Source organism: Notamacropus eugenii, chromosome 7, assembly GCF_028372415.1.
Source record: "Notamacropus eugenii isolate mMacEug1 chromosome 7, mMacEug1.pri_v2, whole genome shotgun sequence".
Taxonomy (NCBI): Eukaryota; Metazoa; Chordata; class Mammalia; order Diprotodontia; family Macropodidae; genus Notamacropus; species Notamacropus eugenii.
This window is the reverse complement of record NC_092878.1, coordinates 36,588,080-36,614,511: the sequence shown is the minus strand read 5'-3', so window position 1 is coordinate 36,614,511 and position 26,432 is coordinate 36,588,080. Positions and strand designations below refer to the sequence as shown.

Here is a 26,432-nt window from a genome sequence, read left to right as displayed (position 1 = left end):
CTGTGTGTGTGTGTGTGTATGTGTGTGTGTTTGTGTATAATCCTCCACCTACCCAAATACTGAGAAAAGTCTCAAGAGTTACAAATATTATTTTTCCATGTAGGCATGTAAACAGTTCAGCTTTAGAAAGCCCTTTATGATTTCTCTTTCCTGTTTACCTTTCATGCTTCTCTTGATTCTTGTGTTTGAAAGTCAGATTTTTTTTTCAGTTCTGGTCTTTTCATCATGAATGCTTGAAAGTCCTCTATATCATTGAATGGCCGCTTATTCCCTTGAAGTATTATACTCAGTTTTTCTGGATAAGTGATTCTTGGTTTTAATCTCAGTTCCTTTGATTTCTGGGATATCCTATTCCAAGCCTTTCGATCCCTTAATGTAGAAGCTGCCAGATCCTGTATTATCCTGATTGTATTTCCACAGTACTCAAATTATTTCTTTTTAGCTGCTTGCAATATTTTCTCCTTGACCTGGGAACTCTGAAATTTGGCCACAATATTCCTAGGAGTTTCTCTTTTCAGGTCTCTTTCAGGAGGTGATCAGTGGATTCTTTCAATATTTATTTTGCCCTCTGACTCTAGAATATCAGGGCAGTTTTCCTTGATAATTTCATGAAAGATAATGTCTAGGTTCTTTTTTTGATCATGGCTTTCAGGTAGTCCCATAATTTTTAAATTGTCTGTCCTGGATCTATTTTCCAGATCAGTTGTTTTTCCAATGAGATGTTCCACATTATCTTCTGTTTTTTCAATCTTTTGATTTTGTTTTCTAATTTCTTGGTTTATCTCATAGTCATTAGCTTCCCTGAACTCCACTCTCTCTTTTAAAGAACTGTTTTCTTCAGTGAGCTTTTGAACCTTCTTTTCCATTTGGTTAATTCTGCTTTTTAAAGCCTCCTTCTCCTCATTGGCTTTTTGGACCTCTTTTCCCAATTGAGTTAGCTGATTTTTAAAACTGTTATTTTCCTCAACATTTTTGTTTGGTTCTCCTTTAGCAAGCTGTGATTTGCTTTTCAAGCTCTTCTATGGCCTGGGCCCATTTCACATTCATTTTGGAGGTACTGGTGACAGAAGCCTTGACTTCCTCTGACAGTATGCCTTGTTCTTCCTCATCTGAAAGGATGAAAGGAGACACCTGTTCACCAAGAAAGTAACCTTCTATGGTCTTATTTTTTTCCCCCTTTTTTGGGCATTCTCCTAGCCAGTTACTTGACTTCTGAATCCTTTGTCAAGAGGAGGGTCCTAGTGCTCCTCTTCCCCCCAGTATTGTGCTCAAGGCTGAGATTCAGATTAGTTGCTTAATTCTCCCAGGGGCTTTGAGTGGGGGTGGGGCCACCACAGAGGGCTCAGGTTCAGATCAGCTGTTTATTTCCCCCAGGGGCTTTAAGCTGAGGAGCCTGGATAGTGGACTCAGGCTGCTTCTGCTTAGCCCCTATGCTGCCCACTGCTGCTGCTGCTGCCTCCGCCTGGGGCCAGTGCTGGGGGGACCCCACTCCCCTCTCACCCAGCTGGGAAAGCCCTCCCACACTAACCTTTGGAGCTTTCTTTGTCTCTTGTGGGTTGAGTGATCTGGGACCCTTCCTGCTGAGAATTCTGCCCCAGAGGTCTGTTTAGGTCCTGTTCTTCCAGGTGCCACATGGCCAGGGCTGGGTTGTGCTCCACTCAGTGTCCTGTGAGATAAACCCTTCCTGTTGGCCTCACAGTTTACCTTTGGCCGGAAACCTCTTTCACTGTTGTTCTGTGGCTTCTGCTGCTCTAGAATTTGTTGAAAGTCATTTTTTACAGGTATTTTGTGGGCTGTGGGGGAAGCACTAGAGTATATGCATCTTTATACTCCACCATCTTGGCTCCGCCCCTAAGGTAGGTTTTTAATGGAGGTTCATTGAAGTTGATTTTTGCTGAACCAAAATTTGAATAATGGGGGCATGTGTCTCCACCCTTCTTAGTCCCTATTTTCAGCTTCAGTTGTAGGGGAAAACTGGTCTCATAGGGGAAGCAAGTCTTCACTTCACAGCTTATTTATCTCTAAGGTTTTCCTGCACTGGAACTCATTAAGGTTCTCACTTTTTTTTCTGGACTAATATGCTGTCAATATCAATTATCAAGTAATGGGTCAAGTTAGTTCATTAATCAATCAATAACATTATTTTAAGTACTTTTAAAAAGTACTTCCAATGTGCCAGGTTCTAAATTAAGTGTTAGTGCTACAAAGGAAAATTGAAAATAATTTATATAAGATACATACTGAGTAGATGGAAAGTACCTTTTAAGCAGAAAATGATAACAACTTTAAGAGCCAGAACTTGAACACAGGTCTCCTATGTCTAGAACTCTTGTTACAATATAGCTGCCTTTCCAAATATGTAGATATGATCCCAGCAGCTTCTCTGTATTGTCCATCAGATAGGTGACTGCATTCTACTTTTGTTTGGAGACCATTGGACTGCCACTCAGGAATGAATAAGAAAAGTGTTTAAGTGCTTCTATATATGCCAGCTCTTTGTCTTAGTCCCAGTAGTGACACTGATTAGCTTTAGGACCTTCAGCATGTTGAATGACTTTTAAGTAACCCAGTTTCTCATTCTTTGAAATGGGTTTATAAATCTTTCTTGCTTTTTGTTCCCACTGGAATTTTGTGAGTATTAATGGGTGCAAGCCAAAATGACTGCATCTATGAAGAAGGGACTTGTACAAAATACAGGTAGAAGAGAAATTAAAAGTGGCAGTAGTTGGAGTATTTGAGGAGAAGACACAGGGATATGAAGTAGAACAGTAAACAAAGATAATATTGGGCCTTGAATTCTTTCCTAGGAAAAATGAATAGAAATTATAGGATTATTTTGTTGTAAGGAAAACCTCCAAATAATTAGAGCTGTCCAAAAGCAGAAAGGGCTTCCTTGGTAGGTAATGAGTTCTTGTCACTGGAAGTCTTTAAAGTGGAGGCTAGATGGATCTCCTTTGGTCAGGAATTTTGCTGTATTAGTTGATCTCTGAAGTTATTACTAACTCTGACATTCTGTGATTCCGAGGGTAAGTTGCACATGTAGAACAAGAGGGAATACAACTAGGAGAAAGCAGCATTTATATATGTAAGAAGTCAGAAGGAGTGAAGAGTGAGGTCCTAACATTACTGCATTGTTGGTGGAGCTGTGAATTGGTATTAAATGTTCTGGAAAGCAATTTAGAAATTAGCCATCTGAAGTAATGAAAATGTCCATATGTTTAGACCCAGAGATTTCACTACTAGGTATATTCCTCAAGGAGATCATTCCCAGAAGAAAAACCTATACCCAAATATTAAAACAGTACTTTTTGTAGTAGCAAAGAATTGGAAACAAAATGGATGCCCATTGACTAGAGATTTGTTAAAGAAATTGTAGCACCTGAATATAATGGAATATTATTGTACCATAAAAATGATGAACATGATGAATTCAGAGAAGCATAGAAAGACTTTCATATACTGATGTAAAGTGAGGTAAGTTGAGCTGGAAAATCAAATTATATGACTACAACAAAGTAATCAGAAGAATGAGACCCTGCCAGTTCTTTAGCTGTAGACTGACAAAATGAAGCAGGGAGTAGCTTTATGAGCAAACCCTTTATTGTCTTTCAAAAAAGAGCATTTTAAAAAACACTTTAACATTTGAAAATCACTTTAGTGTTAAATGTGTAGATTGCATTTGTTACTTCTTTGATTCTCATGACAGCTTGGTGAGGTAGGAGTTATTATTAGGTGCATTTTATTGATGAGGAATTTGAGGTTCAGAGAGTTTAAATGACTTGTAGTTATCGATAGTATTTGCCATTCCTCTCATGAGCCCCAACAGAGTGGGCCAGGAAAAAAGGAATCCTTTGTGCTTTTCTGGCACCTCCAGACCTTTCTTATGTCACTACTACTTTGAAGTGCATTTCAGCTGTCTAGGTTGCCATGTCTAGGTTATTTTTTCCTGTCACCTTCCAACTTTCAGGTCACTTCCCTCCATTCTTTCTTAGAGAATTTGGTACATGATTCATTGTCTTCCTTTCTCTTACATCCCTCACCTTTAGGTTTGACTTTTTCAGTTTATGGGGATCACCCTGTCCTCTGAATTTATTTTCTTCCATGACCTCCTTCTCTGCTTTGCTTTAGTCACCCCAGAGAGGGTCATCATACCTTTGACTTTCTCATCAACCTAAACTGTTCCATCTCAGTGATCTTGAACTCTATTCTTCTGTTTCCTGGTCTCTTGTCTTTCCATCTCCTTGATTACCTCATTCCTCCTTAATTACTTTCTTCTTCACTATAGCCTCCACTCCATCTATCTCTTCCTGTTTGTCCAGATGACACAGAGGATAGAATACAAGATTAGGAGTCAGGAAGACCTGAGTTAGAATTCTGCTTCAGACACTTATTAGCGTGTGACCCCGAGTAAGTTATTTAACCTTTCAGGGTCTTAGTTTCCTCATCTGTAAAATGGGAACAATAATAATACCTACCTCATGGGGCTGTTGTGAGGGTCAAATAAGTTAACATATGTAAAGTACTCATGCAAATCTTAAAGGCTATATAAATGTTAGCTATTCATTATCATAATAATTTTCTTCCCCTTCCTACCCTATTCCCCTTCCTTCCCTCTCTGATCTGGCTTCACTTTCTTCTCTTCACAGTCTGGACCTAATAATTAACCAGTTTCTGTCCTCTACTCTTGAGTCCCTTGCTCTATATTCTTCCACCATTCATGCCTTGTCAGTCCCCTCCTCTTGATCACTCCCTACCATGTGCCTTCTCTGTCCTTGCAACAAGCTGCTGAAGGAAATTGTATCATTATGCCAACTAGTTTGGCTGTAAATTCTTGTTATATAACCTCAACTGGGTCCTTAGTGATGCATAATACGCCTTTTATTCATTTTCAATTGTCTCCATCATAATGTTCATCTGTTTAGAATTTCTCTCTTGAAGTTGCCAATGCCTTTCCCAATCCCTCTTTCTCAGATGACCATGCCTGCTATTTAATTGAGAAAATCAATGACATCCACTGTAATTTCCCTTTTCTCTTTTACTACTATTTACATCTTCACTCATCTCTTTTACTCCAGTCTGAAAAAAATGTGGTAATTTTTCTCCTTGTCAAGGTTAACTAATGCCTCTGCTTCTACCCTGTTCCAGTCCCCTATTCCTGTCTTTTTCAAGAGTCTGACCTATCAGTCACTTTCATTTTGTTCCTTCATCTTTGATCTTTCCCTTATGTCTACAAATATACTCAGATTTATCTATCCTTGAGAAAATCACCTTAAATTGAATTTGCAATCTCTTCAATTTATTACCATATTTATTTCATCTCTTTCCCTGTCAAACATTCAGAAAGATTGTTTTACAGACTTTACCTTGATTGGTCACTACCCACTTCTCTCTCAATCCTTTGCACCACTCTGTGGAAACTGTTCACTCAAAGCAATGTCCCCTCAATTACAAATACCAGATTTATTTGCCTTTTATTTGTCTTCAATCTCCTTGACCTTTTTATGGATTCTGAACACCTGGGCCACGTTGGATACCCTGTCTTCCTTTTGTGTCTGTGACACTGATTTTTCCTGGTTCTCCAGACCTTTCACTTGTTTGACTGCTCCTCAGGCTCTTTTGCTAATCCGTTATCCATTTTCCACTTCATAATTGTGGGTCCCCCTGAGGCCCTATCTTGGATTACATTCTTTTATCTTTCTGAGATTTTTTTTTAATAACCTCATTTACATTCATGTTTCAGTGATCATCTGTTCATATGGTCATAGATCTAGAGCTGGAAAAGACCTCAAAAACCAAATTTATGTGTCCAGCCTTAAATTACTCCCATTCTCTAAGTATCTAATGGAACAAATGGATAGTATTATATACTGGTGTTCATTAAGTACTTGGTTAATATATTAAGGAAAGATATATGAATATGGGAAAGACCTGCGGTTTTCTCAAAATAAGGACCACACGGTATGCACTAATGCAGATGGCAGTGGGCTGGTGACTAACTCTCTTAGTCACATAAAGGTAAAGAAAATTGACTAGGATAATATAACTGGTAACTCTTAGAGGTAGAATTTGAACAATAAATCCAGCATTCTAGCCACTATGCCTGCCTATATAAGATATGTATGACCATATAATGAAAGGTAACTTGGGCTAAATAAAAGGATAAGGACAAGAGTGGAATAACTGATATCCATAGTATAAGGAAAAGAAGCAATATGGGAAAGGTATAATAATAAATATATTATGAGAAGCATAAAGGTAATAAAAGGCTAAAGAAGCCTGATTTTGGAATCATTAGAAGGAAAAATGACAAGGAGAAGAAAACTGGGGAATAGCGCAAATGACAAAAGGGGAATATTTGTGTTCATAGTCTTTTAAAAATGTTGCTTTTGAAATATTGTGTGTAAAATGCATTATCTCTCTTCAAGAGAGTCTGCTTCTAGAGTTTCCAGCGAAGGCAGTATTTCCTTTATATTTATTTATTTCTTCTATACAAAGGCAGTATTTCATGAATTCTCTATTATGAACCTCATGAGGCAGTGAGTCCAAGGGTGACACTCCAGTTTCATATGGTTCAATAAAATACAATGTGATATGAGATGGATGTGCACTGAAAATTCCCCTTTATCAGCTATAGCTGAGGCTAGAGGAGCATTCCTTCTTTTTTGGTAGATGTCCTGATGCTTATCAGTCTCCATGTCCATTTTTCCAGTTTTTCTCCTGGACTTCTAACTCTATCCCATCCATCATAAAGAGAAGCAGGAATACTCTGCATAATGTAATTAATTGTTCTGCAATCTCATGATATTAGATGAAACCATATTATATTTGGGAGATAGTTTCCATGTAAGTAGACAGTGAGCAGCTGCATGAAAGACTTTGGGGATAATACTTGCTGTTCTTTACACACAGCATCCTGTTTTTCTTCTCCATATCTTTTCCCAGGAGGTCTTCCATTCTGGTTATGTATTTCTTCCTCTCCTTTGCCTTAAGACTCTCTAGATTCCATTACATTCAGTTCAAGTGCCAGTTTCTATAAGAGGCCTTTCCTGATCCCTCAGCTGCTAGTGCTAATCTCCTACAATTACTTTGTATTATTTTCTATATAGTTTGCATTTACTTATGTGTACATGATCCCTCTGATAGAATGTAAGCTCTTTGAGGACAGGGATAGTTTCTTTTTTTTTAATCTTTGAATCCACAGGACCTAGAACGGTATCTGGCATGTAAGAGATATTTAATAAATGCTTGTTGATTGATTCACTGATTGATTAATGGCATTCATACAAAATGACATTGACTGGATCAACTTTATGCAGAATATAATTGTAAAACAACTTGATGAATGTCAAAATATGAGACGGGCTTTAGCAACGAGGCATGACCACAATGAGAATATCATCATCATAATGACTAACATTTATATGGCATTGTAAAGTTTCCAAAGCACTTTATTTACCTTATCTTATTTGAAATACCTAAAAGGTTAAAAATTACATGTTGTGTGTTTAAGAAAAGGGGGAACCCTCCTTTAATCTGAATGAAAGATGATGCCTAGTACAACAGAAATGGGGTCAATGTCATTCAGAGAGGCTGTGTAGTATAAAGGAAGGAGGGTGGGTCTTAGAGTAAGAGGGTCTAGATTTGAATCCTGCTTGTGATAACTTCCTACTTGTGTGACATTGGTCAATTCACTAAGCCTCGCTTCAACTTAGTTTCTTTGTCTGTGAAATGAGTGGGCTGGATTAGACAGCCTCTATCTTTAGTAGAAGGGGCACTAGAACTAGATATCAGGGTCCTGATCTCAACCCTTCTGCTTACAAACTATGAAACCTGGGGAAAATCACCACCCACCTAAGACTCAGTTTTCTCTTGTGTCAAATGAGAAGGTTGACTTAGACAACCTCTGAGGTCCTTTCCGAGGGCAGATAGGTGGTAAAGTGGATACAGTGCCACACCTAGAGTCAGGAAGACTTATCCTCCTGAGTTCAAATTTAGCCTCAGACACTTACTAGCTGTGTGATCCTGGGTGAATCACTTAACCTTGTTTGCCTCAGTTTCTTCATCTGTAAAATGAACTGGAGAAGGAAATGGTAAACCATTGCAAGTATCTTTGCCAAGAAAATTCCAAATGGGGTCATGAAAAGTTGGACATGACTAAAAACAGCTGAACAACAGCAGCAAAAGGTCTCTTCCAGCTTGAATGTTTTGTTTGGTGTGGTATTGGTTTTGAAGGCAGAGGACATGGGTGGATGCTGACTCTGACATACTAATCAGCTATGTGACTTTGGGCAACTTGTTTCCTCTCTCAGGGCTCTGTTTTTTTTACCCACAAAATAAAAGGATTGTACTAGATGATCTTTAAAGTCCTGTCCAACTCACAATCGATGATACTATCTATGTTCTGTTTTGTAAGGTACCTCTGTGTTTAATGTCTCTTCCAACTCTAGTCTTCTTTGTTCTAACATTCTATTAATGTAATATCTCTTCCAGCTCTGATGTCTTATGATTTCTATAGAGATATAATTTAGCCTTTTTTTTTTTTTAAAGAATTTTGTGTTTTTGCACAATGCTCCTAGGGAAAACCAAACAACTTTAAAGCAATACACCTATAAGGATAAATGTGATATCAGAAGTGAACTTGTCTGCTTATTTCAAGGCAGAGGTGCTGTACAAGTTCAAGATTTCATGGGGATTGGCAGCCTTGAACTATTTTTCTAAGAAATTGCCTCAAAGACATAATTCAAATAGTCTAAGCAGAAAAATGAAAATATGGCTAATGCTTTTTTCTCCCTCAGAACTTAGAAGTAGTGTTAAGGTCAGAAGCAGTCAGAAATTGCCACCTCCTGGGTGCCATTGAGTAAAAATTTATCACTTCTACATCCATTAAAATTTAATAAGAATATGGGGTTAGTGGAGAGAGCACTGGATTGGGACTCCTTGTGTTCTAGACCTGACTGTGCCATTCACTAGCAGTATAAACTCAGGCACAGGCAAGTCACTCTTCTGTCTAGGCATTCTATTTTCCTTTCTATAAAATAAGGGTATTGGACAAAGTACTTTCTTTAAGGTCCTCTGCAGTTCTAAAATTGTGTGATGATCCTTTTCCCTTTTCGTGTCATCAATATCTTGCTTGTTTTTGGCTTTCTTGAGTCATTTTGACTAGAATTCATTTAGAAGCTAATTTTCATTCACTATTAGGAGCAATCAGCAGGACCTTGTCTCTCCTGGATTTGATACTAAAGAGTTATCTTATGTTCACTGCTGATAGCGACAGTCATACCACCTAATGGTCTCTCTCAGTAGCCTCAGAGACATATGACTGAGAAGGACCAATGGACACTAATTGAGCTCTGTGGAAGAGGATACCAAAGAGAAGTTGACCATCATGGCTCCTTGGGTTGTGTCAACGAGGAATGACTAGAACTGGTCCAGTCACTGCAGCCAGGTCAAACAGTCAGGTCAGGAGTATGGACAATGTTGGTGACTCCAGGTAGGTCTAGGAGAATGGAGATCCTATCCAAGCCCCAGTATTCTGCGTCCTTGGAAGGTCTGGGCAGCCAAGCTCAGAAAGGTATTAACAACTCTTAAGTTCCTTAAAGAAAATGAGAGATTCATTTTAAAATTTACTGCAATCACTAGTTTATTATTTTACTTGTATGACTCAAATTAATCACTTTTTAACGTAATTTATCAGTGTGGCTATACGCCAAGTACAGTATCATCATATATTGTTGATGTAAAGATTTTCTGGTTATGTGATAGGCATTTGTCTTTTGAATTGATGCCAATGCACAATACCCTGTTCCTGAAGAGTGGGCATTATCTGAAAGAGTTTTCAGTTCTCGTTCTCAACTTCAGTTGACTGGGATGTAAAGGAGCCAGAATCACAACCACAATATTTTCTGAGAATAGAAAGGTTATTGGTTTTATTCTGTTTTTTCTTTGCCAATAATGAGCTGTCTATAGAGGAAGTGTTATCAGGAGCTCCTTCACCTTCTTGAATTTCAGTTTTTTCATCCATAAAATGGGACAATAATATCTATAGTATCTGATTCACAGTATTACCACAACTTTACAAATTATAACGTACTGTAGAAGTTTAGGCTATTCATATTATTATGAGTGTCTCTCTCATTAGAGGAACAAAATCAAAGATGGATAGTTTGCAATTTCTGTAAGATATATTACTGATGTGTTGGCCACAAGCAAGCATAAGTTATTGGAACACTGTTGTCATTGTTTCTATTACAAATTTTAGCAAGAGATTCTGGTAGAGAATTAACATATGATTTCTTAGAGGTGTAATTAAAGTCAGACTTGCAAATGATGATTAAAACAAAATGAAACTCTTAGGAACAATACATGCTACAAAATCCTTCTTGTCTTGTTTTGTTTTGCTCTAGTTGCTTCCAAGATCCGCCACCTGCAGGAATATCATAACCGGGTCCTCCACAACATTTATCCTGTACCTTCAGGGACTGACATCGCAAACACCCTGAAATACTTTTCTCAGACCTTGTTAAGGTAAGCTTTAAATTATCCTCTTCCTCTAAGAAGTATTAGGCAGTATTTTGGAATTTATTAGCACCTAATGTTTGATTGAACTAAAGGTTTTAATGGACATTAAAATTTTCACTGCTCTGCCAGAAGAGTCGGGACTTAATTTCCCTAAAATAGATAATGTCAGATCATAGACATCAATTTAAAATGATGACTTGTATGGCTACTGCCTGATATGCTAATTTAAGCTCCCTTTCAAGTGTCTGATTAAAAGGAATAAAGGTTATAAACTTTATGCCAATAGATGGTTGGATTAAACTGAGAATGGACATTGTTTTAACTTAACGTCTTAAAACAAATCCCTCTACTGTTAATGCTCAGTAGGACTTAGATATAGTACTAGGATTTCCTTCCTCCTGAACAAAGAGCACCAATGCCATGACAATAACTTTTGCACATCTGTAGTGCACTTCATTTGATAAAAGTGTTTTAAAATTAGTTATTTAAAATTCTTAAGGGACAAGGAAAAAGTAAACAGAAGTTTAGGTCCTATTTTTCATTGTCTGCTCTTATGATAAGGTGAAGAAGATTTAAAACATAAAATCAAGGTCCATCTGCTTCATGGCAATCATCAAGGTAGCCAAGCAGGCAAATGGGCCACAGTAGCTGAAAAAATTCAGTTCATTGTTTGGGTCAATAATGTTCCTACTCTGATGCCTTGTGGTGGGAACACCTGTGGTGTAGAACAGAGGGGTCAAATGTGTGTCAGATAGGTATCAATTCTTAAGGTCACATGTAGCTACAATAGTCCCAAGTGTGTCCTGAATGAGATTAAAATGTAATTGGGAAATATTTAACAAATTAAATAAAAATACATGAAAATATAGATAATGTTAATATTTGCTTTTTCTAAGTCAGTGTGGCTGCAAGGCTTCTTATACACAGTTTATTGGCCCACCTCCCTATGTGAGTTTGACACCACTGGTGTAGTGGAAAGGGTACGCACTGTGAATTCAGAGGACCTGGATTTGAATTCAGCGTCTGTTACTTGGACAAGTTATTTCCCTCTCTGGGCCTCAATCTCCTCATCTGTAAAGGAGGGGTTTAGGTGATATCTGAGATTCCTTTAATCTCCAAAGCCAGAGGGCTTCATTTGGATTTTGGAAGATGTTACCAGAGGAACATAAGCAGACAGGACTGAATAATAAAGACTTAAGGTATTGGTCCAAGAAATAGATTGTGACCTTCCTCTCCTTAAGTCTTTTTATAGTCTGTGATTAAGCTAGCCCAAGTGAAATGATCTTTTTTTTACCCCTTTTAATGACTAATTACTGGTCCAATTTCTATTATTGCAAGAGATTGTATAGTGAAAACTTTGCAAGCCAAAGAACCTGACCATTTTCTTTTGAACAATGTAGTCCTTGTGTCTTTGAGATCAGGGTTTTCAAAGCGAAACTGATCATTTCCTATAATCCCAGATTATGAAAGTGTACCAGGTAAGATAGCAAGATATTTCATTTTAGCAAGAACTGCGGTTAAATACAGTGATACCAGTGGTATACTTCAGGAATTTCCCTTTTATTTCTGTAAAAGCTTTGAGCAAATGTCTAAAGACATTTAGCATCTCAACTTCTTTGAGCAAATGTCTAAAGACTGAATTCGGCAGAGATGCTAAGCTTCGTTTATCAAAATCATATCAGGAAAGGATTCTTGAATATTTCCAAAGAATCACAATTTCACCAATGTGGCCTTCCCTCTACCGGCTTAAATTTTAACTCTTTCTTGCCTTAACATGGTGGCTTGCAACAATTTTTGTGTGTTTTATATATCCCTTTTGTGGTAAGCTGAAGCCTATGGATCCCTTCTTAGGATGTTTTTTAAATCCGTCAAATAAAATACACAGAATTTCAAAGGACAGCAATTATATTGAAATATAATGATCAAAATATAAAAAAAATCCATACAAAGTTCACAGACCCTAGGTTAATAACTCCTGCTTTAAAAGATAGCCGTAACAAGTTACACAGATCCAAAACCTTACTAACTTATAGCCAACATTGTGATAAGCCTTTTTGAACTTAGCGAAGTTGACCCTCAAGTTATAGACACGTGATCTATCACCAAGCCCTTCCCAAGCTTGTTAGGTTGTGCCACAGCTTGTGTTTTTGCTGGCACATTTGTCAAGAACCCAGAGTTTCCTCTACACCATGATGAGGCATCAAAATAGGACTTTAGAAGAAAAACCAAGAAAGGAAACATATCAAAATGTTACCATACTCCTGGAAAATAAATTGGGCAGAGCTGTTATATGTTTACTCAATCCATAATACATTTCTATTCAATCCAACAAATTTATTCATTGCCTTACTCTGTGTAAAGTCATATGCTGGACATTGTCTGGGATATAATGAAGAATATCATCTTATCCCTGTCCTCCCTGAGGAGCTTATAATTTTATTTCATGTTAAAAACATACCATAGCCATTTTTTCCACATCTAGGTTCTCTTTGAATAGGCTTGCTCTTTCCCCAGTTTGAAAATTTTAAGTTTCCTGGCCTTTCTCAAAATTGAAAACTCTCAGATTCCTTAGCACCAATCTTTGCTCCAGTGCCATTCAGGGTAACAGTGGATATAAATTTTTTTAAAAATGGAATCAAGGTTGAACTGATTGGTGCTAACTTTTTAGAGAGTTTAAAATAATTTAAAAAGTAGATTCCATTCTCAGCCCAGAGTTCTCAATTGCAACCAACAAATACAGTGAATAGAAGGAGATTGATGTGTTAATCTATATACTTTTCAGTTATTTAGCTTCAGAACCTAGATTAGTCAAGTAAATTCTTTTCACCATTTAGAATGAATTCAGATGTCAAACTTGTAAACTCATGGGAAACTTTGGACAAATTAATTTTCTTTACTATGAATATGTGAAGGCAAATTCTCATCTTCCCCAACACTCCTTCAGAGGTTCTCTCTTAGCACAGAATTTTTATGAATATGGAAGAGTGTTTGCATGGTATTTGGAAACAACTGTTTTAGGAGTCCCAAGACCTGGTTTTTAATATCAGCTCTGGCACTAAGGAGCTATGGGCCTTGGGTAAGTCACTTCCTTTTGGGGGCCCTGATTCCTCATTTGCAAAATAAGGCAGTTAACCTAGATAATTTCTAAGGTCCCCTCTAGCTTTAATATATTCTAATTTTGAGTGCTATGAAAGGAGAATCTCTTATGGGTTGAAAAGGAAGGGTGAAAATTTGGCTGCTAAGCTTAACTCTTCTGAGCAGGGCATTCCTAGCATTCTCTGTGATTTAATGTCTAGTGTATCTCTATTAGTAAGAACTGCAGATAGGGGAAATGGTTTCATCATTCCCGAATTGCACCATTTGGTTGGGAAAAATACTTTTATTTTTTGAAAAAACTTCACAAAACATCATAAAATCACCATAAATGATGCATTACACATTTATTCATTAGCGCTTAAGTTTCTCCACAAGTGAAAGCATTTCCTTACATTAATACACATGGATAGCAATTAAAGACTGGTTTCATGGATTACTCATTATCAGCCTTTTCCTCCTACCCTCACCTGAGAATTGAATCTAAAGGCAGTGAGGGGGCAGCTCTGCTATCAGATCTGTAGCCCAGACGTTACTGCTGACATCCTTCCCGCCCTGCATGTGTGCAACTGTTATTGAAAGTACCACACATAAGGAGGCAAAAATAACAAACTGGAATTCAGAAAGTGGAATTTGGCTTGTGATATTTTAACTAACTGATCAAACATTTCTTGGGAAAAGGTTTTCTTATATTCATATTTTAAGGAGTATAATAATACTCATTTTAAAAACATTATAGTATTTTTCCCCCTCCAAGAAAAGTTTGATTGGGGTACAGGGCTTTACTTAAGGGGTTGCTTTTATTTCATTATATTGGACTAATTTTCCCTGAGATGATAAGTGCTGATCTGTTTGTACCATTTCTAAAAAAATCCTATCCAAATGTTAATAATTTGGGGATAGACTAATAATTCCCTGAATTTTGGGAAATAACATATCTGACTCTTCTCCTCTGTGATTCTATGGGCATTTTCAGTGGAATGCAGATTCATGTGCAAAATGTTGTGCTAATAGGACTTTAGAAATAATTTTGGAGCATATAAAAATGTAATTAGTGGGGATAGGTGCAAATTCCAGCTGGGAACCAGGGTGTCCCGAAAGGGGTATTTCCTTTTAATGCTCCAGCGTGGTTATGGCCTTGGCCCAGATAGAATCCTACAGGATGAGACCTGATTTTCTGAGGGCTGGCCTTCTCAAGAGTACATTTAAATGTGATATTTTCAGTAGAGATCTGTTGTTGCAAGAGAGCTCCAAGGCTGATGGATAATTTGATGCCACCCTCAAAAGATCTAGATGGACAGATGCGACAGGAATTTTAATACTGCCACACTTTTCATTGTGAGCTATTTATTAGGCATAGCAATCAAAGTCAAGCAAATAAAAAAAATCACATCAAGAATTCAGCACTCTGATGACTTAAAAACAAACCACATCCACTCTTAGGTTATTTATTGCTAAGGAATATTTTGTAAATATTCTGAAAGTATTTTCTATTATTATCAATTGTTTTGCACTGGACATTGGGTAACAGAAGCCAAAGGAAACTGAGAGGTAAATAAGGCACATGGAAAACCATGTAGTCATCTATTGTAGATTGTGACCTATCTGTCCGTAAAAGGGAAGAAGAATAAATGAATAGCTGACATAGCAAGCATGCCTGATACTAACCAACTTGTCACAGAACTGTCCATTTGTACATGTAACAGCCAATCACTAAGAAATTTAGTTCTGTGTAATGACTATAGAATAGATGTAGATTAAGTTTGCTTTATATAATGAAGCATAGACAAAAATAAGTGCTTTCTACTTTCACATTTGTTAAGCTTATATGCTTACTATAGAACTGCGCTGTATAAGTGCAAAGTATATCACTATTACTATTATAATTATATTGCCTATTTATTGTTTCTTCTTCTGATAAATAGTATAATCTACTTTGTAAGCAAATAAAACCCTAACAAATCCCCAAGTTTTTTTAAGCAGCAATTTCTTCTTTTAAAAAAAATTGATAACTTTTTTTAGCTGCAGTAATTTTTACTAAAATGTCTTTTAAAATGTCCAAGCTAAAAGCAAGCGAAATTTATTTTTAGTTATTGATTTTGATTCCCTCTAAACTTTTTAATTTTCTAAATTATTTTTCCTCTAATTTATAGTGAGTTTTGTTGAATAATACCGTAAGTAGCATCAGTAATGAATGGGAGCATACTGTATGATGTGCAGCTATATAACAGGTGTTGCTTGCTTAACCCTTAGAATTTTGAAGGTAAATATTTAACAAAGCAGTGTTTGTATTCATAAGAGAAGATGTTTCCTTCCCCAACATGCAAAATTTAAACACACACATAAACAACCATTATCATTAGCTCACAAACATATGCTACAGACCATCAACTATATATTATTTTATAGCTTTTCCAAATGTAGCTTAGTTAAGCATTTTAGAAATATATATTATTTCTAAATCCATGTGCCTGTTTAAACTCATTATCTCAAATGATACTGACAGAATGTCATGAAACAGTATCATAAAATACATAAAGACATTATTTTGATGAAATAAACATGTGATTTTTAAGACTTTCTTAACAAACACACATGTTTATTCTTGCTAAAACATGTTTCTGGAAGTGCCATGCCTTTATTTTGCATGTTGTAATTGACTTGATCTAGACAGTCATGCAGAAAAATGCCCTTTCAAGTGCCTTTGCATTGTCAAACAAAAACTATCTGATAGTCTTTTTCTTCTTTGAGAAAACCACCCCTTTACCAAATTGCTGAACTGTAAAACATGGGTCTGGCACTGAAACATGAAACATGCATTTTTATATTTTTGCTCCTTATTAACCAGATAACACATGAGATGCAATGCAAATTATCACCAAGTCCAACCTTAATTTCTTAGTATCTCTAAGCATGAAGTATATGGCCGGTTACTAGATTTGTAGACACTGCCTTTGTAGCAATTGCATCTTATGTGGGGCAATATCTGGTGTTTTATTATTTGTTTTATAGTGTCATTTCAATGTAATGTGCTGTTCTTTGTGTCTTTGTTGTCTCTATTTTTTCTTTGTCCCCCCAACAGCATTTTGTCCCGCACAGGGAAGAAGGAAAGCCAAGATGCCTCCAATTTGACAGTGCCCATGACCATGTGTCTTTTTCCTGTGCCATTCCCACTCACCCCATCTCTAAGACCACAGGTCAGTTCCATCAACCCTACTGTTACTCGCTCCCTCCTTTACAGCGTCCTGCGAGATGCTCCATCTGAACGTGGCCAGCAAAGTCGTGATGCTCAATTATCAGATTACCCTTCATTGGACTATCAAGGCCTTTACGTGACTTTGGTGACTCTGCTGGAGCTCATTCCATTACTACAGCATGGTCAACATGGTAAGCACCTATCCTGATTATTACAATGGATTCAGATGAATGAAAGTATCAAATGCCTCTGCTATTTGGTGGTGGGGTGGTAGGGAGGTATGTGTCAGAGACCGCTTTTTATTTGTGAATCACTTGTTGGGGTAATGTGTTTCTAAAGTTTGTTTACAGTGAAACTTTTTTATGATGTCCCCCATTCCACCATTTTAAAATATATATGCTGTTGACATTCTGATATCTACTTTCTAAGCCAACCTGCATTTCATAGGGAGAGTTAAAGGATCAGATTCTTTTCAGCTAGACAGTGAATTATTTTGAAGCAAACAGAGATGGAATGTTTATTGAATATTGGCTTGTAGAAATAAAAATTTACACTTAACTCAATGAATCAATGAACTAGGAGTCAAGAAATCTTGGGTCTTGCCCATTGAATAACTTTGTAACTGTGGACAGTCCTATAACCTCATTTTTTTTTACTTCTGTAAAATAAGGGAATAAAGTAGGACAATGGTGGCAGACTCAAATAGAAACATTCCTGAGGGCAGCATGTTGACTTAGAAAACCACAAATTAATATTATCTATATTATATTATGTTTTTATTTATTTAATAAAACATTTCCAATTACATTTTGATCTGGTTTGGCCATACTCGTGGTATGTACCATGGACCATGTATCTGTCATTTCTGGACTCAATTATTTCTAAGCTGCCATATAGTTTTATGATTCCAAGAACCTTCTTGCTCTAATATTTGGTGTTTATGATTGTGAATATTGACTTTAAAGCATTTTGGCCACAATTAATAGTATTCTAGAATGGTCATCAAGACTTTTCTTGACTCCTCCTCTTCTTGGATAATGTGATTTTAGACCTTAACCACTTTTCTTAACCTTTCTGTGTTTCATTTCCCTAAAATGTAAAGGGAATATTATTAATACCTTGTACCCTAACCTAACAGGAATCTTGGGAGAATTCATCAGTCAATATATTCAATAAATTACTCTGATATTTTTGGAGAAAGGCAGTATGTAAATAGAAGTTCTCTAAGAGTTATGGCATTAGCGATTTTATTCTTGAAAGCCCAATAAAGAATTTTCACTGTATAGATGAATGAGAGTATTTTCCAGGTATCTTATCATACATTCCTAGTTAAATCTTTTACTAGTGTGTGTTATGTTTTGCCATAGTATATTTAGTGATTTTTTTTAAAAATTGAACTGAATTCATACTGACGATTTGATTGTTGAATTTTGGTGGTCTTTTGGTATGACTATATGGTATGACTATAATCCAAATGGTATATCAATGTGCAAATGATCTTCAAAGTAGATTAAAATTCATAGTTGAACAAAGATGTGCTACTTGTCAGAAAGTGTTAAAATTGTTCATCTTTTTTTATTTGCTTAAAATAATTAAAGTTGATCCAAATTGTTTTCTGTGATTACTTGAATGGAAAACAGGTTTTTATTTCAAAACATAAAGACCAGTTTTTAATTCAATCCACTTTTGTTGAAATCTTATAAAATAATCAAAAGGACACATTCTAGCTCTGGTTCTGTTGGCCTTTTAGTTTTGACTCCACTATTGTCAATTTGGCCTTGGCAAGTATCTTTAAATTTCTGTTCTCAGTTTTCTCATCTCTAAAATGAAAGATTTGATTGCAATCATCTAAGATTCTTCCTAATTTTTAACTGATGACGATTTAAAGCAATATAAATCTCACAACCTCAAACTAGAGCCTTCTTGAACAGAGTGCTCCGAAAGATTACTATGATAATGCCAGCAATGGAATATAAGCATGACTTTTCATTGTTACCAATACTGAACTAATACTTCATGGTTCCAGAGTGGTCCCGGCTGCTACTGGGGCTATTTGGCCATTAAAAGCCTTCTGTATTTGGGGTGTTGTTTTTTCTCTTCGTTTTTATGAACTGGAATTACTTACAGTATAATGTTTTTTGAATGGTTTACCATGGAGTCTCCTCCATGATGAATTAGTAATCCTTTGCCTTTAGTTTGTTCAAAATACAGGAATAAATCTTCACTGTCTTTCAGGACCCAGTGTAGCATGAATAATTTGAATAGATGTGTTGTCACTTAGAATGATGGGTGGAATTTGGATAAAGAATCTGAAATTAAATAATGTAGCATTCATTAAGCTCTTTAGTGTTTATTGGTAGTATGGTATAGTGGAAATGTACTGAGAGAGAATAGAAGTCCTGGCTTGGCTATGTAAAAACTATGGAACTTTGATCATAGGATGTCTAAATTAAGAGGCCATTAGTTCAACTCTGTGTTACATATGCAATAATTCCTCCTACAACATCCTTAATAAGGAAGTGTTTATTTGAAGACCTTGAGTGAGGGCAAAACGACAACCTCTGAAGCATTTGAAGCCACTACTTTTTGGGGCAGTGGGCAAGTCAATTCACTTGTCTGGACTTGAATTGCCTCATCTGTAAAGTGAGGCAGTCGGACTAGACAGTGTCTTAAGATCCCTCCTGGCGCTGATATTCTGTGATGCTTTGACTCAAGAAGAAGAGCTTCAGAAGAATTACAGCTCAGGTCAACTGCATTCTGCTTGCTCTATTTGTGGAGAAGTTTAAATAGTATGCCTTATGTTTTGTTTTAAAATTATTTCATTTTACTCTTTGTTGTCATTCACTTGCTGTTGTTTTTGCATTAGAAAAGTTAAAAGAAGGCAGATAACTTTAGGTCAATCTTGAGAGGTAAAAGGATTTAGAAACAGAGGGTATACCTTCATAATAATTCAACTGAACAGCAGTTTAGGGCAGGGAGAGGGCACAGTCCTGGGAGTCAGGTCAAGTCAAGTCAAATCAACAAGCATTTGTTGTTTACTATATGCCAGCAACTGTGCTGAGCACTAGGATGCAAAGAAAGGCAAAACCCCATCATCTTAATGGGGGATAGGACATGCAAATAACTATATGCGTACAATATTATATGTAAGTCGAAGGTAGTCTCAGAGAGAAGGTGGCATATAATTATTTTGGCTCTGCAGCATGAAGCAAGTCACTTCTTTTTGGCCCCATTTTCCTCAAATATAAAAATGAAGGGATTGAATTAGATAGCAAAGGTCCTTGTTTTTCTAGCATTTTGTCGCACTTTGGTTCTAAGACTATTTCAATGAGGGGCTACTTACTTGGAATAATATTTGATAGAGTGAAATCATAGAACAGCTAAATATTATTTTTCCCTTTTCCTACCCACTAAAGTACAGTGTTATTAGAACGACTCCATAATAATGAGTTCCAAAGTGAACTAGAAATGACGTTTAAATCATCTACTCTCTATTTTGCATTACTTGTAACAGCGTTTCCACTCCTAGCACAAGTAGTTAATTACTTAAGGGAATGCAACATTAGTGTCTACATTTTTCTTTCTTGGATTTTATGGTACCTGCATCTCAGTTTTGGAGGCAACGATCATGAGATATAGTTTTTCACGTTATATGGCATGGTTGGAGGTATTGTCGTTCCCTGCTACTATCAGCTTGATAAAATACTGGTAGGCAAGTCCTAGAACGCCTCTGAGTGTGTCATCTTACTTAAAATATATTGGAAATAAGAACAATACAGAAATTTAAAGACTCACTACTACATAGAAAGCTATTTGAGAAGATTAAAGGAAGGAGCAGCATGAATATCCAGTGTTTTTACAATTAGTCAATCAACAAGCATTTACCAAGCACCTGTTACATGTCAGTCTCTGTGCTAAGCAAGAAGAACTCAAAGAATGAAACAATTCCTACTGTCAAGGAGTGATATATTGTATCATATTATTTTATTCATTCATTTAACAGACACTTATTAGATACTTATTATTTGCCAAGCATTGTATTGGGGAGGCACTGAGGAAGGTACATTAAGAATAATCCCTGTACCTAAGGGGCTTGCACCAATGGGAGTATGTGATGTGTACAGAAGTAAATATTAAATAAAAAGAATGTGACAGGTGCATAAGAAAAAATGCAAATAAGATGCTACATGAATTCCAAGGAGAGAAAAATCATTTCTGTCTTGGGGAATCAGGGAAGGCTTCATGGAAAAAAAAATGATATCTTGAGCTAGCCCTTGAATAATGATTAGAATTTCAATGTTGTTGAATAACATTGTGTATACATATATTAATTCAACAAACATTGGATGTCTGCTACACATATAGCAATAGACTAGGCAATTTTCAATTGACTTCCTAATGGCTAGGGAGATATAGTAGCTTATTTCTTTAGTCAATTCATAAAACTGCAAGCCCCAAAACTAGTATATTTTATTGTCTACAAACTATCTTAGTTACTAATTTCTTTTCTTTTCTTCTTTTTTTGCAGATCTTGGACAGTCAATATTTTATACAACGACGTGTTTGCTACCCTTTCTTAACGATGACATTCTGAGTACTTTGCCCTACACGATGATATCAACATTAGCTACCTTTCCTCCGTTTCTACACAAGGATATTATTGAATATCTTAGCACATCTTTTCTACCCATGGCTATATGTAAGTTCAAGTTCAGTGTCAGTCGATATTATCACATTTTGCAAGGACATTAGATACACTAACATATGCCGACAATGAAAATTGTATTTGATGCCATTGGTTACAGGTTTTCAGAAATATACTAGAATTACTTTACAGACTGATTGTAATTTAAAGACATAATTTGACATGAATATTATTGTGGTAAAGATCAAGTGAAGGAATGAATTTTTATAGATTCATACTTTGTCCTTATGTTGTAGGAAAAAATAAAATGTTGTAGAGCATGCATTATTCAAAAATTTCCATTTTACAGATGATGAAAACTTTCTGTCATAAAAATGGAAGCATGCATACCTTCTGAGATACAATAATCCTTAGCTTTTGCACCTAAAAGAAGTATGCTATTGTGTAGAACATGCTAGATTAAAGTTAGGTGATCTGGATTTTAGTCCTACTTCTAATTTGGTTTGTGACCTTCAATTTAAGAGTAAGTCATATGATTTGAATCTTTTTGTTTATCTGCAAAATGGGAACTAAGAATACTTAACACTGCCTACCTCATAGAGATATTATTATGATAAAAATAAAAGATAGATATAAGAACCTTTTCAAAAAATTTGGAGTGTTGATGCAGATACAAAATATAGTAATAATTGTGGGGTTAAATTGAATTGTGTTTCATTGCTAAGGGGTTAATCTTCCAGGCCCTTCCAGAGCATGAATATGAAAAGAAAATGATATTAAGTCTCAATGGTTTTCAAAATTGCAACCTCTATCTACATTTTTAAAAGCCTGGAAATTGATTATCAGATAACTTTCTTCTCATGGGAAATGTGTTTATTGGCCTACCCAAATTCAATCCTTAAGGAAAAATAATCGTTTTTCATTGTTATATTACCTACCTCATTAGAAACTGCTGCTTGGTTAGTAATGTGACTTTGTATAGATATGTTCTATACCAAGCCATAATAACATTTGGCAACTAGATATTTATTCTACTCATTGTTTTAATGTGCTCAGTTGCTTTCCATATATGTATATACACATACCTTCATATGTACATACATATATTCATGTATGTGTACACACACATGCACACACACACATCTGTATTTTTCACAAATTAACAGAGCCAAAGATCTAGAGGGAACCTAAAAGGTTATCTAATCCATCTTTTCCCCCAACTCAGATCTCTTTGATTTTTGAGTTTCACATATTGGTTAATAAAAGGTTATATTTCAAGATATGGAGTGTTCATTTTCTTGTAATTTAGGTTGAAACAATCTGCTTTTACCTAAATTATCCAAAGAATTGAGAAACTATCATATTGATTGTCTATACTACTCAAATTTATAGCTAACATGATAACTTATTTCATTCTGTGTGGTATATATAGTATTATGATGGCATTAGGAGGATTTACAATGAATGACTGAGTGACTTCCACAAGGAAGAATTTATTTATTTTTTAAAGTTTAATTAATTTATTTGCTTTCAGTTTTCAACAATCACTTCCATATGTCTTAAATTTTATCTCCCTCCCTCTCCCCTCCCTCCCTGAGATGGCATGCAATCTTATATGGGTTCTACACATACATTCCTATTAAATACCTTTTCACATTAGTCATATTGCATAGAAGAATTAACACAAATGGGAGAAACCATGAGAAAAAAGACAAAACACAAGAAAAAATGTTCTGCTTCCTTCTGCATTCTGATTCCATAGTTCTTTCTCTGGATGTGGATGACATTTTGTTTTAAGAGTCCTTTGGGGATGTTTTAGGTACTTACATTTCTGTGAAGGGCTAGATCTATCAGAAACAATCCTTGCACACTGTGGCTGTTACTGTGTATAATGTTTAAGGAAGAGTTTATTTCATGAAAGTTGGATAATGACCTGCCATTTTTGTTTGAAAATTTACTTCTTTGTTTATTGAAACCATTTCATTAAGATACTAATCAAGAAGGGCTTCAGGTCATGCCGTATGACATGAGTTGAAAGCACTGAGAATATGTAGTGTGGAAAAGAGAAGACGTAGGGAGGATATGATAGCCGTCTTCAAGAATTTGAACACAAGAATGAGGCAGAAGCCTTTCTGGCTTAAGTCCTTTCTTTGTTGAGATTTCTGAATATAGAACCTACTCCAAATTACAGTCATACATAGAATGCTAGAGCCAGGAGGGAGCTTAGAAAGCAAACTCAAACTTCTCATTTTAGAAATGGGGTAAAGCCAGACACAAAGAGAAAATGATGGTAGGTCTTATAGTTTTCAAAATGGCAACTTCTCCCTATATTTTTAAATGCCTGGAAATTGATTATCATTTAGGACTATCATTTAGCTTCACCAGGTAACATTCTTCTCACAGAAAAAATGTTTATTGGCTAACTCAAATTCAATCCTTAGAAAAAAATTAATTTTTCATCATCCTATTACCTCATTAGAAAATGCTGCCTGGCTCTTAATTGGTGACTATGTATAGAAATAATCTATACCAATTCATAATAACGTTTGGTAAGTAGGTATTTATCCTACTCATTATTTTAATGTTATCTGGAAGAAGGATTAAACTTTGCTCTGTTTTGCCATAGAGGACAAATCTAGGTTTAACAGATGGAAGTTAAAAAGAAATAAATTTAGACTTTGTTTACATCAGCAAAGGGAGATGGAAATTTGAGGAAGTTATCCAGTTAGCTCTGGTCTAAATACATTTTACATGAAATATCCCGATAAGGCAAAATGTTTTTTAAAAACAATAAATTTTCTACCTAATTGTTCTGCTCTCTTCTCTATTGTGCTCATCAAGCATTTTGTAGATCAACCCCCAGAACTTTTTAAAGGCATGAGCTAAAACATTGCTGCTGTTAGAAGTAGATAAAATAGGTAAATTTTAATTGAGAATGATTCCGACAGAGTAGGAAATAACTTATAATGTCCTACTGTAGATAAAGAACAGCTGGTCTGGAGACCTGAATTCTAGTCTTAGCTCAAGACTGGATTCTACCATTTGCTATGTGACTTTTACAGGTCAGTTTCAGCTCCTTTGGGATTCTACATCCTCAGCTGTAAACAGAGGGGGTTAGACTAGACCACTATCCTGGTATATGAAAAGAGGGCTGGTTTTAGAACCAGACTACTGGAATTCAAATTTTATCTATGCCATTTAATATGTGTGAGATCCTAAGAAGTTCCTCTTCTTTGAATATCAGTTTCTTTGGCTATAAAATGAGAGGCTTGAATCAGTTGACCACTAAGATCACATTCAGCTCTAGAAAGAGTAGTGTAGTAGGAAAGTAGGGGTGGCTAGGTGGTGTGGTGGATACAATGCTGGACCTGGGGTCTGGAAGATATTTTCCTGAGTTCAGCTCTGGCTTCAGACACTTACTAATTGTGTGGCCATGGACAAGTCACTTAACCCTGTTTGCCTCAGTTTCCTCATTTGTAAAATGAACTGGAGAAGGAAATAATAGAATACTCCAATATCTTTGCCAAGAAAGCCCAAATGGGATCATGAAGAGTTGGATACAACAGAAAAATGATTGAACAACAACAACAAATAGAAGAGTTAAGTCATCTGGTTTCAAATATCATCTCTGTGACTTTGAACTAGTCACTGCTAATCCTCTGGGTTTTGGTTTTCCCATCTGCAAAATAGTGATACTTGCACAACTTACTTTACATGGTTGTTGTTTGGAAAGTATTTTGTTGGTCTTTAAGAGCCATTTAAAAGTGAGCTGCTGCTATCTGGTATTAGCTGTATGATTTTAGACAAATCATCTCATTTCTCTGGGCTTACATTATTCTGTCTGTAAAATGAAGGACTCGAAAACATCTAAGGTTCCTTCTGGCTCTAAAACACCAGGATGATATCTTGAGTTTATTAACTTATTTGTAAAAAACTTGCCTGCCCATAACTTTCCCTTTTCCCATAATTAAGCTTTAGTTCTCTATATCAACATATATCTATGTTAATAAAAGATCCTACTTTACATTTAACTGAAGTAGTTTGACAATTGGCATTCATTCCATTGGTTTTTAAGATCTTTGAAAATGTTCTGCTGAGCCATTGATAGAGTCAGACTGTGAGGAGCTGATTCCTCATATATCTGTCACATTTGCTGTTTCACAGCCCAGGCAGTTGTACAAAGACTCAGACAAGAAGGGAAAAAGTAATCCTACAACAGAAATTCTACTAGCATTGGAGATTGAAATTGGGGTTAGGAGAGTGAAGGGTGAATGAAGGGGAAATGTGTGCCTAGTAGAAATTTTGATAGAAACAAGAGATTAGTGTTTTACTTTCTTATGAATTTTTTGAGACCAAAGGCAGCAAGAGGCAATATGGGACAGTGACAAAAGCCTTAGATTAGAATTAATAATGGTAATAATAACTCCCATTTCTATACCACTTTAGGTATATAAGAAGGCAGGCAGGGGACAAAGGGCTTGGCTGTGACACTGAGAGACATCATGGTGTACTAGAAAGAGCCGTGGTATTAGTAATAAAAGACAAAGGTTCATGTCCCAACTCTAAAACTTACTACCTGTGTTTACTAGCTGCTAATTATTAGCTGTGAAGGTAACCAAGTTGTTTACTTTCTATAAGCCTCAGTTCTCTCATTTGCAAAATAGAGATGAGAAGTAACATGGCATGGTGGATAGAGAACTGACCTTGGAGAAAGGGAGAGTGGTATATAAGTCTTACACTTGATACATAATAGCTGTGTTACCATAAATAAGTCCTTTACCTTCTTAATGCCCAAGTCAATTCTCTTCAGAGTGTAAGTTATAGACTAATTGCCTAGGTTGGCACAGACTAGCACTGATCTAAACTAGTGGGGGAAGTTTCTATATCAGGTTAAAATCATAGATTTACCTGTCTCCCTGAATGATGACTATAAGATGTAGTTTATGGAATTTTTTGAGGTTTACTGCTTTGCAAACTTTA

General features: G+C 36.0%; 1 protein-coding gene across 11 annotated transcripts in view; it reads left to right on the top strand.

The window, feature by feature from the left end:
- The window catches only part of UNC79 (unc-79 homolog, NALCN channel complex subunit), a 342,891-nt gene that overhangs the window by 18,970 nt on the left and 297,489 nt on the right, over positions 1 to 26,432 (top strand). For 9 of the 11 annotated variants that reach the window (XM_072623542.1, XM_072623545.1, XM_072623540.1 and 6 more), the window contains exons 2-4: positions 10,404 to 10,524; positions 16,694 to 16,998; positions 21,336 to 21,506. In XM_072623542.1, the coding sequence (XP_072479643.1) occupies positions 10,404 to 10,524; positions 16,694 to 16,998; positions 21,336 to 21,506 (597 nt within the window). Of the gene's footprint in view, positions 1 to 10,403; positions 10,525 to 16,693; positions 16,999 to 21,335; positions 21,507 to 26,432 lie in introns of those variants that run through there. The other 2 variants (XM_072623539.1, XM_072623543.1) reach the window with 2 other exon arrangements.